The sequence below is a fragment of the Panulirus ornatus genome, chromosome 68 (assembly GCF_036320965.1).
Source record: "Panulirus ornatus isolate Po-2019 chromosome 68, ASM3632096v1, whole genome shotgun sequence".
In the NCBI taxonomy this organism is placed as follows: domain Eukaryota; kingdom Metazoa; phylum Arthropoda; class Malacostraca; order Decapoda; family Palinuridae; genus Panulirus; species Panulirus ornatus.
In genome coordinates, this window is record NC_092291.1 from 10,152,712 (window position 1) to 10,164,876 (window position 12,165).

The window sequence follows — 12,165 nt, forward strand, 5'->3', positions numbered from 1 at the left end:
CTTCATAATTATGATAATTTTCTTTTAACAAACTCAACTGCAAGAAATTATTCTACATACTTCATCTAATACAGAAATCCAAATCTTCATTAATTACTGCAAGTGTTATCGGATTCTGCCTGCTTGAGGTTATACCTTTCGCACGGTTGTATCAATAGAAGTTGACAAAACAACATACTGTCTCATAAAAGAACTTCTAACTTCAAAGGAGTCCATCCTGACCCTATTATTGAGTGTAACACAGCCTTGGAGCTGCAAGAGACTCTGGATTGGTGATCCCAGGTTTAAGGCCTAGGCTCCCTTTTACAAAAAGGTACTGGGGTAATATATTAATGATACTAAACAATAATGAAGGTAATCTTTATTGTTTCATATTTGTTCACTATTTCCCATGTGAATGAGGTAGTATCTAGAACAAATAGTAGCCTTAAAGGAAAAAAGATCCCCATTTGGCCCTTTCCTTTGTTCCTTCTTTGGGAAATAATACAGGAAGGGAGGATTTCCAGCTCCTGCCCCTATAAGATACGAGGGCAATACATTTTCTCTCATACCCGCAAGGATAAATAGTAATAATAATAAGTAATACTAATAATAATAATAATAATAATAATAATAATAATAATAATAATAATAATAATAAAATAATCATTATAACAAATTGTCATAAGAATATTAAGCAGGAGCCTCCAAAAGTACTGCACTAAACTTGCTCTCTGCCAATGGCCTGTTAATAAGGCACTACAGGATAAAAAGTGGCACTGGAGACTTATGGAGACTTTTGCCATGCCCATTCCCTTAAGGGAGTTCCCAAAAGGAAACAGGCAGAGCTAAATATAGATAGATGAATAGGTTAAAACAACAACATTGCCTGTGTTTTCCAAGGGGTATTTCCTTAACAGAGGAGTGGTATGCCCATTTCAGACATTAAAAAGGTTAGGGAATGAAAAAGACTAATAACCATGACTAAAGAGAACCCTGTAGGTAAGTACAAACATGTATAAGGTTTTCTTACAACACCCAACTTACCTAAATCAATGCCTGCCCTCTCCATTTCATCTGAATCAAGAAGCGATGATCCCTGCTGCGTTTCTGAACGTTCTGTAACATGATTTACTTTCATGGGTCGACCAGCTAGCTCAAAGCCATTCAGTTGTTCTAATGCCTTTTTGGCATCATCAGAATTATGGAACTGAAAAAGTTTAAAACCTGACAAATTACTATTACCAAGGGACCATTAGTCACAACTACAGTCACCCAACTATCAACATTCATATCCATATCTTCACTTCAACAATCCAAATACTTCTACTCATCTGTCTCAAACGTGAAATCTCCGACATTTTACATGCTAATTCAACATTTTTTGAACATCATGTATGGTGTGGGTGAAGGGAGCCAAGAAAAAGTTTTAGTTTGCTGACCATTGGTAGCAGATTTGAGTGAGAAACAGCAGAAATTTGTGTGAAAGGAGAAAGTTGAGAAAGTCAAAAGCAAATGTGACTAAAAGCAAGGTTAATAGGTTTAGCACAGTAGAGACAGGTTAGAAGGAGGTGAATATGAATGGAGAAAAGTTGGAGGAAGGGACTTGGTTTAAATATGTGGGAGGGGAAATTACAGAGATGTGGAGCCATGAGTAAGTGAGTGAGTGAGTGAAGGTTTTGAGAGCATTGAGGAATAAGTGGAAGAGAGGTCACTATCTGGGAGGATGAAGACAAGTATGTTCGATACTATGGCAGTCCTAACAAAAATGAATGCATGCAAGGTATGGGCAATATGACAATGTACAAATGAGGGTGAATGTGTTAGAAATTATATGTTTGAGGACAATATGTGGAAAAAGGAGGGGTGATCGAGTAAGTGATGATAGGTTAAGAGAGAGGTGTGGTAATAAGAAGAATATGGTTGTGAGAGCTAAAGAAGGTGTGCTGAAATGGTTTGGTCACATCATCAGAATGAGGAAGGATAGGTTGACAAATTTGGATATATGAGTCAAAAGTGGAGGGGACAAGAAGGTGAAGACCACACTGGAGATGGAAAGATTGGGCGAAATAAATTTTGCATGCTAGAGGCCTGAACATGCAGGAGGGTGAAAGATGAGACTGGAATAGACTGAGCTAGAATGATGTGGCATACAGGGCATATGAAGCAGCTAGAGGAAACCAAGAGGTCTTTGGGGCCTGGTTATGGACAGGGAAGCCCTAAAATTTTGGGTAAAGTATTTGAAAATCTTGGCAAGATCTTAAATTACCACACATTGGCCTTGGAAGGCCACTTTGAGACTGCCAAAGGTTCCCATTTTTTTCCAGGCAGTGCTGCATACCTTTCTGTACTTTGGTATATAAATACTGTTGGGTTGTTTGATCACCAATGAAATAAACAAAACAGTAAAATGGAGAAAATCAGAAGCATTTCATAAGTAAAACAGATGAGATGGAGCATACAGACTACCATGAAAGGCTAAAAGAACTGGAACAATAAAGCCGAGAAAGGAAAGATACAAGATGATCTACAAGTGGCAAAAAATGAAAGGCAAAAAGGAAAATGTTCTGAAGCTGAAAGCCTCTTAACAAGGAAGATGCGCCTATTAACAAGTTCTTCAATCCTCAAAAACACAATAGAACATAATAAATTTCTTTTTCATGCGATCACCATTTCTTGCATTATCGAGGTATTGCCAGGAACATGAAGAAACGCTGCATTAGCTCATATACATTCTCTAGTTGTCATATGTTACCCACTGAGACCACATCTTCCTATCCATAACCAGGCCTCCCAGAACTTTTCATGGTTTACCCCGGATGCTTTATGTGCCCTTGCTTAGTCCACTGACAACATGTTGACCTCAGCACAACATATCGTTACAAATCACCATATCCCGTGCAAGCCTTTTTGTCCTCCTACGAGTTCAGGCCCCAATCACACATCTCTTTTTATATGAAAGCACAGCCAAAAAGCTAGAATGATTACTCAACACACTAAAAAAAAATGCAAGGGAAAAAAACAGAAATGGTAAATAGAAGCTTTACGTGTCCAGGTGAACCTAGAACAACTAATCATGTAATGCATGTGGCAGCAAAGAGGAGGAACATAATTCATCAAGCAATACATGAGGTAAGTGCATGCAATAGCCCTACCATTATGGCAAAATCTTATCACAGTAAGTAACAGGTAGGTACTCCCCCTTGTTCCTCCCACTTCTGACATACTGGTAGATCCTCTTAGTGTTTCCCTGCTCATCCTATCCATATGGCCAAATAATTTCAGCACACCCTCATAAACTCTCTTAACCTGACTGAGCATGAAATAACCACTTAGTGAATCAGGCTGAACAACTAAAATTCCTCTAGGTATTCAAAATAATTCTCATAACAGACATGATTTCTCTATGTAAAAGAACCCTATAAAGGAGGCTGAGTAATGGAGAATGGAATAAACAGAGTAATGAAACTCTGAAAGTGGACTGTATCCATTTGTTTAAAAAGTTGAATGAGATCAGAGAAAGTTCAAGAGATCAGGCCCCATGAGTGAAGAACTCCCTTCCCAAACCATACAAAAACTAGGTAAAGCAAGAAAAAAAGTAAAATATTCAATGCTGTATACATAACATGGTATATTCTACTTTATGTAATTTCAAAAAGTAAAGCTGAATGAAGAAAGATTGCTGGCAATATATATCAGTAGTCTGTACAACTGGTTGTATATGAAAGACAATAAACTTGGAATTCTGATTTACTAAATAAAGATAAACTCACTGTAATGAACCCATATCCTTTTGATCTTCCAGTTTCTGAATCCATTATAAGCTGAATGTGATCTATTTTTCCAAAGGGTTCAAAGATGCCTCTAAGCATGTCCTCTGTAATATTGAAATGCAAAGAACCCACATACAGTCTCATTGGGCCTGAAGCAGCTTTTTGGTCCTGTACAGCAGCAGTTGATGCTGCACGGTTTTTCTCTGCTTGAGTTGGCTGGCATACAATGGGTACACCAAGAATCTTCTGGCCTGACAATCCCAGTGCCTGTGAATGAAAACCATTTAAAGTTATAACTCCTAACATGGATTAAATCCTATCTCAAATCATATAAACCTTCAGGCAAGTATTATAGTTACCATGATAAAATCATTTTCACAAGACTTTGGGGTAATATACAGTTGTTGAAAATTTATGTATGAAGATTAAAATTCAATGATTCTAGCTAAATATTTGTCAAGGAGCAGGTTGAATATTCCTCAAAAATTTCAACTAATGACCTATAAAACCTTTATGGAGTAGGCAAAATGTTCCCCAAACATATCTATAACTGACCTACTCCAGCAAAGTTTTAAGTTGAGCAAAGCTCAAAAAATCTAATAAACTCTACATGATGGGTTGATCACAACCAAAGTCAATCAGGCACAACTTTATGTTGAGAAATAAACAATTAATGAAACAGTTACCACCTCAGCCAGAAGATAAAATGGAGTAATACAAATGAAATTCATTTTTCATACTTTCAAATTTAAAAATCAACACCTGGAGTCCATTACAATAAAGAGGAAACCATATAGATCTTGGTCATAAGTACATTTAAAAACCAAAACATACTTACCAATGGCACTGATTCTACATCACAAAACTCAACATATGCTATTCCCTTTGATCTGCGAGTTTTTGTATCTGTAATGATACGAACATCATTCACTTTCCCCACAACAGAGAAGAAGTCCTCCAAATCACGTGACCGGATGCGAGAAGACAGCTGCATGCAAAACACGGTGCGTGCATCTCTCTCCTCAACAGACAACTCCCTGAAAAAATGTATACCATATTACAGGGTCTACAAACCAAATAGCTTTCAAATTTGTCAAAATAGTTCATTTTCATTATACATCTAAAATATTTCATACTTACTGCTTTGGTGTTTTGCTTCTAGACCTGGAGCGTCTATGTTCTCTACTACGACTACGTCTACGTTCACGGCTACGACTTCTGCGACGGCGATCACGACTACGACTCCTGCTGCGGCGACGATCACGACTACGGCTCTTGCTGCGGCGACGGTCCTTAGATCTTGATTTACGGCGTTTGTCACGAGAACGAGAACGAGACTTCTTTTTGCGATCCCGATCTTTAGAACGGGAGCGAGACCTCTTCCTCCGATCCTTATCACGAGAACTGCTTCGAGCTTTCTTCTTGCGGTCTCGATCACGTGACTTGCTACGGGATCTCCTCCTCCTATCCTTATCCTTATCCTTGTCTTTGTCTCTGTCTCTGTCCTTGTCCCTCTCTCTGTCCTTGTCTCTGTCCCTGTCCCTGTCTTTATCTCTGTCTTTAACTCTATCCTTATCTTTTCTTTCTTTATCTTTATCTCTGTCTCTGTCTCTGTCCCTGTCCCTGTCCCTTTCCCTGTCCCTATCTCTATCCTTGTCCTTGTCTTTCCTGAAAAACATTAAATACATTACTATTTTGTACTAATCTGTAATTCATACTGATTATGAGCTATCACAATAATCATTTCTTTCTATCTTTATCAAGAACACAGGCTCTGCTAATTCAGGTCTCTTATCTACAATATCAGTTACAAGAAGCAAATGCAAACATAAAAAATGCAATAAATGTGACTCTAAATGAAATGAAATCAAAGATTATTACCAAGTCAACAAAGATTATTACCAAGTCAATCATTACACATACCACACACAAAATATATGTTTAAAACATATATTCACACTATTTAAGTTCTATTAATATTCAAATGGAGCAAACAAACAAGGGTTCCTTTGTCCTTAACCTAAGCACTTTTCAACTTCCATTCTGTCCAATTGTAAAATCTATTGGCTGGCCAATGATGGCAACCCAAAGGAGGAGTTACTAGAACAGCTTTGAGGTCTCCATAATTCTCTAGTAAGCATGGTGAAAAATCACGTCTTTTTTTGGCCCCAATCTGTCTGAGGTGCATCAGTGGAGCACAGAATATTTGCAGTACAAATTGCATTCCCGCTAACCACATCCTCCCATCTCTCAGAGTTTAAGAAATTGCCATTGCCCATATAGCCACTCTTGAACCCTAAAACCTTTGGAAAAGGCTAAATGAGTTTATGAGATGAAGAAAACTTCTCATTCTGATTTATCTGAAGACGACAATGAATTAGAATTGTATAATGTTAGTGACAGTGAGAAAGACACACTATGAGGACAGAAAGGAGGACCAGTGAGATCAACTGCAAGTTCTAATGTGTTTGTGTAGTTAAAATTCAATGATTATAAGTCCAATATGTATTCCTTCGATATCTGTGACTGCAGATGTTTATCTATATGAAAAATAATGGTTCTGATAGTCCTGGTGGACTTCTTAATGAATTGGGAAAAAGAAGAATTATGCACCAGGGGTATAGACACAAAAAGCACTGAAAGGGCAAAAAAATAAAGTACAAGATACAACTCAACAAAAATTTAACAGAAAAAGATTTGAGCTCATGAAGACAAATGTATCAATCAACAGAATAAAGATGGCATTATCTCTGATGGAAAGGCTGGCAAAAGTGATATCCACAGCTGGCTGCCTTACCAATGATACCAGAAGAAAAGTACATACCTACAACCTATGATGAGAAAACCACCCAACCTACATGCATCTTCAAGATTCTGAAGCAAGAAAGAGATAAGCAGAAAAACACTCTATGGTATTTGTTTACCAATGCTGTTTTCTCTACCATCATACACACTACATAGATGTCAATGTTAGGTCTACCTGGACCTGTTTTTTAGCCATTTCTAAACTTTTAGATTGACCTACAAAAGTAAAAAAATAAATACTCAGTATGTAATGCAACTTTTTTGCCAACTTGTACCATTACTAAATAAGCAGGCAGACGACTGTGTGTTTAATAGGTCTAACAGCTCTCAGTTAGGATATGATGGTGTTCTTTCTTTCTTTCTCTTGAAGTTGGTTTCACATGCTATACTTTAATCAAAATTCAGGCACAGCACAGTGGTGAATATGAATATACTTTCCAGATCAAGCAACACAGCCTTTACTTTTGATAAAAACACTTCCTCATGCCTCATCTTGGTTTACTTTCAATGATCTGGAGACAGATCATCAAGTAATTCAGGATCATCTGCTTGGTCCTCTAAATATAGTTGAAAGCTACTCAATTTCCTTCCCAGTAAACTCACAAGAAGTTGTCATAGGCATGGCTGAAGGAAAACAGACTGTTAGGAGGAATTATCGCACACTGCCACTTCAGCAACAACCTAAGTCTGTGGCCTGCCTTGAAACAGAGGAATAAACCTCTTTGTATAAATCTACAGAGAAGTTGAGTAAATTGCAAAAATATGTCTAGATGAGTTGTGACTAAAATAGATGCAAGGTAAGATCATTAGACAATGGCAGCTATCCCCAATCAGATCATCAGGTGACTATGCTTGTCATTTAACCCCTTCAGTGTAAATGGCATAATATCCAGTGATACTCAGTGTGCAGGATATTCTCAAACATTCTAAAAATATATCTCCTTCAGTTTGTTAAATGACTAACTAGAATTTATTTTCTAAAGAAAATGATATACAACTCAGTCTGGTGTGACAGTCAGATTTCACATTTCAATAGTTCGTTCTCAATAGAAAATTAAACCCATCCACAATTTCTGTGTATGCTATGTGTCCATTAATTCATGCTGCTCCACTTCCAGGCTTATGAGGTATTCCAGGAGTACTTTTAGGTATATGTAGTATTTTCACAATGTTTTTATCATAAATGTACATGACTACTGAGATGTTTTCATAGGTAATATCTCTCATCTTGTTAAGAGTGACAGCTTTAAAAATTTATTACCAAACTTGACAGCACAAATCTTGTAAAACAGGTTTTCTTGGCATCTTCACATATAACGACCTGTGAATGGAAGAAATTTAAGGTACAAGTACACCATTGATTTTCCAACACTCTTGGTTCCAAATCCTTGCCAGATTAACCATCTTGCCGGACCAACCGTGATCACATGATAATAATTCATCAACACATCTCTAACCCACTAATTATACATCTCCCATGTGTCTAAAGTATACCATGGACTGCTAGAAATTTAAATTAAACAAATATTAAATGTAAATTGAATAAATAAATGAAATAGAGGTACTTGTACAATAGTACATTAGTGAAACAAGATTATCATGCTACCTGACAAGTCCACTCCATCATTGTCAAAACCATTCCATCATCACTCGATCGTGCTCAGTACTCTTACCATCTTTCATAGTTTTTCTAATCATCATTTGCTTCTTGGAATCACTGTCAGCATAGAATTTCAAAATTTTCTCTCTTTGCTTCTTTATATCATAAACAGTTGATGAACCAATACTGTAGATGTAACACAGCTTACACACCGTAACACCATGGGCCATTTTTTTCAACAGTTCTACTTTAATCTTGGATCGACATGGACTGGTGTTTACGTTTGACATCACGACTGACACTCATATGTCTTAAGAGGCCATAGCTAGGGTTAAATTTAAACAAAATAAGCTAAGAATCTCAGAGAATTGCGGTATTACCACCAAAACGTGCAGTGTAAAAAATGTAAATAAGTGCGCCCTACACACAACGCCATCTGTGGCCGCCCAGTAAACTAGTCTGGCGGCCACAGTAATATCAAGTTCCATCAGGTAATTTTGTCCGGACTAAAGGGTGCCGACCCATCAGTTGCAGAAATTCAGTGGTGTAACTGTAGTGTGTTTGGAAACAATGCATGGGATGCTGCTTAAAAAATGAATGACAGCACACACAGGACCAAGCTGCAGTGAAAAACAACAAAAAATACAAAGGTATAAATGCCTTAGCCACAGTGGAGAGAAAAAATTACCAGGGTGTATATATCCTTCCATCCCATTTAATGGATTGTTTCATAATTGTGTTTGGTGCCTTTTTGATACATTCTGTGTGACTGCTATAGATCTAATTACTGTTTCTCCCATAATGTGATTATTTTGTCCTAAGGTTTGTAACACCTTATAATTAAGTTCACAGATATCCCTTGGCAACTGTGGGGTTAAGTTCCAGGAAGGCCCTGTGGTTGGCAAATCTGCTGTTGAAGATGTATGCCTAAGGGAAATAGGGGGTTAGGAGGAGTGACCATTGGGATACAGACCGGTTCTTAAGATTCTATAATGAAGTAAAATATTTACAAATCCTCTATAATATCATTACCTGTCCTTAGAAGAGGTGTGTCCATTTTCCTTTGGTCTGGCGTCTGCTGATGAACTGCCTCCGTCCTAGGGGAGCACAAGAGACGGTGTAACGGCAGCACCAGCCACAGGTGGGTGGTGGGAGAAGGGCAAGGGTGGGAAGAAGAAAACAGAACAGCCACGCATTAGTTCTCTACGTAATTATCAAAGCCTATCATTACATTCTCCCACCAAGTATAAAAACTTGGCTATAAAGATGAATTAACTTCAGGCATGGTTAAAGCTATACAGAATACCTTGCAGGAAACTCTTGAAATAGGATGTATTTGGCATTTACAGAAAAAAATCCAAGAGTTTCTCAACACGATCTGCACTATAGTCCTTCCAAACCAACACAATCATACCACACATCCATTTGGTGTAACACAGCCAAGTGTGACAGTCACTAAGGATCAAACGCACAAATATGCATATGAATTAACAAACACACTTCCGATGCCAACAACAATAAACATGTTGTGTCACTGTCAAAACTATAGGGTACACCAAATGTTAAGTGCACCCCTAAGAATCAAACTTTCAGTGCACCTCCTAGCTCTGTGCACCAATATAGTATACATAATGCTGTAGCCTCCAGCCCGCTAGTACCTGATGTCTCTCTATCCGTAGGGTCCAACCAAGGCACGGCCGCCTGCAAAACGCAAACTTTAGACTGGAGCCTTGACGCCATGTGAAGTTATATTGCATCAATATACAACACATGCACCAGTCACAGCACAAGAGGAAAATTAATAATAAAAAAAGGAATATAAGATTAGACTGACCACAGCAGAACTCAACATTTTCTTCAAGATTATACCTGTTTCACTGACTGTCCTCATGACACATAAACAACAAATATTGTGGTCAATTAAAGGTGGTGGGTGTTGAGTGGAGTGAGTAACGAGCGAATCCCTCGATGTGAGCTTGCCATCGCCAGCATCTGAGTGAGATACCAAGTTGTCAGTACCAGACCAGCACGGACACACTGCAGCTTCACCAATAACCACTTTTTTCTTCACTTTGGTACCATTGTGTTAGCAGAGCAGTGTTCACTACTATTTCTTCATTTGCTTGGAAACTTCAATTCACAAGTTACTTCTTAACTTCTATTTAGGAAATGAAACTTAAAAATTTCAAAAATTCCTCCCAAGTATGTAATCACGAAAAAAAAAATTGACAAAAGATAACACAGCAAGCTTATGAATATGCTTGAAATCCATGAAAGTGTTTTCATTTCCAAGAAAACATCTAATCAAGATGTTGACTTACGACTTATCTCTAATTATACATGGGAAGACAGAACAAAGATATCCAGATAGTAACTTCATAAGACTTGCTACATTGTCTTCCTTTAAATTGTGATGCCCTATACTTTAAAAAATATTAGGATACAAAAACAGGAAATCCAGGATATTCAATTTCCACCATATAAATCATCCTAAGCAAAGAGTTACTTCAGAAACTGCTGATAATCTACCACTATGGCTGATCTAGGATTGAAACATTGAATAAGTATTACTTAAAACTGATGTACATGGATTAAATTTAAAGTTCATTAAAAAAACAATATTAGCTACAAACTACTAATCTCAGCAAGAACATAGGTAAGATGAAAGCTTTAGTGAGAATACTAGCAATGACTTACAGAGGTATAACTGTTCATAACTGAACAAAATACATTCAAGACAATATAAGCTAACTGTTCAAGTTTTGACTCGACTCCTTAAAACAAAGTTTTTGTTTTGAATAGTCCAGTTAAACTTGAGCTTGCGCATATAATTTCTGTACTGTATTTTGGCCAGTTAGTGAACAGCTTACATGACATGTCATTGTGTCTGTTCATCAACAAGAGGTATAACTTATGACTACCAGTACCTGGCGGTGTTGGGAGCACAGTATTCGAGCTCACGACCGTTTTATCATGGAGGGTGGGAGACAGTGACTGAATAGGTTATCTAAAACAACAGAGAATGGGGAGAAGAGATCAGCGAGGCACACAGCAGATTCACTCTCACCAGCTTACAGCCCTGGTGAAAAAATTTGAACTATGATATGAGAGACTTCACAAGGCATTAAATGATCCTGATCCTTAAGACTGAGTTCCTGGGACAAACTTCAATATAAATAATTACAAAACCTTGAAATGCTGTTTCCATGAGTAATAAAATTCTTCAACAAGGCTGTAAGATCAAATATATACCAACATACACATTCATACCTGTACTTCCATTTATCTAGTATGCACACACATTCACCTGCAAATTCTTTATCTTTTTTTATATTGTAAAACACCTGAATCATATAAAAATAACATCAAAGTAAAAATGAAGATTGTTTCGTACACCACTTCTGCAAAAAAGCAGTGTATGTAAATCTTAGCAAACAGTAAATTATATACATTACTAACGATGAGCTGTAACATATATCTAATGATTGCCAGTCAAGATGTACATAACAGAACTATAATTCATTAAAGTTTTTCATATGTCAAAATCATATAATACATGTTTAAATCTCAAACATTCTTATCAACACTGTCATAACCTGAGAATTAGGATACCTTTCATCCAGTTTCTGTCACTTACCTCCTTTTTAAATGGGGCTTCCAACATGGCATCAACATCAAGGTCATCTGTCATTTCCGACTCTGAAAAAAAATTCATAACCTCATTTTTAAATCTGCTGTATATATCTGAGTGATACATTTAATAAGGGAAAAAATATACATGAAGTCAGCAAATGATGATAGTGAAGATAACATTATGTTAACATCCATACAGAAAGGTTTAATGTAACATAATATTCCCTAATTTAATGTCAAATCAACTCTCTATCTCATTCAGTATGCTAAAAAAAATAATTACACAAAAAGTACTGTAGGAGTCTACACATAAATAAATAAGTAAAAAATAGGAGAGCACCATTTCTTAAAACATTCTTTACTATCATAAAACTT

General features: G+C 37.0%; 1 protein-coding gene across 3 annotated transcripts in view; it reads right to left on the bottom strand.

The window, feature by feature from the left end:
- Caper (RNA-binding protein 39-like protein Caper) overlaps positions 1–12,165 on the bottom strand; it is a 43,715-nt gene that overhangs the window by 3,553 nt on the left and 27,997 nt on the right. For 2 of the 3 annotated variants that reach the window (XM_071659453.1, XM_071659452.1), the window contains 6 exons: positions 11,795–11,856; positions 9,190–9,254; positions 4,893–5,420; positions 4,591–4,789; positions 3,753–4,019; positions 1,027–1,189 (listed from right to left, as the gene is read on the bottom strand). In XM_071659453.1, the coding sequence (XP_071515554.1) occupies positions 1,027–1,189; positions 3,753–4,019; positions 4,591–4,789; positions 4,893–5,420; positions 9,190–9,254; positions 11,795–11,856 (1,284 nt within the window). The other variant, XM_071659450.1, reaches the window with a different exon arrangement.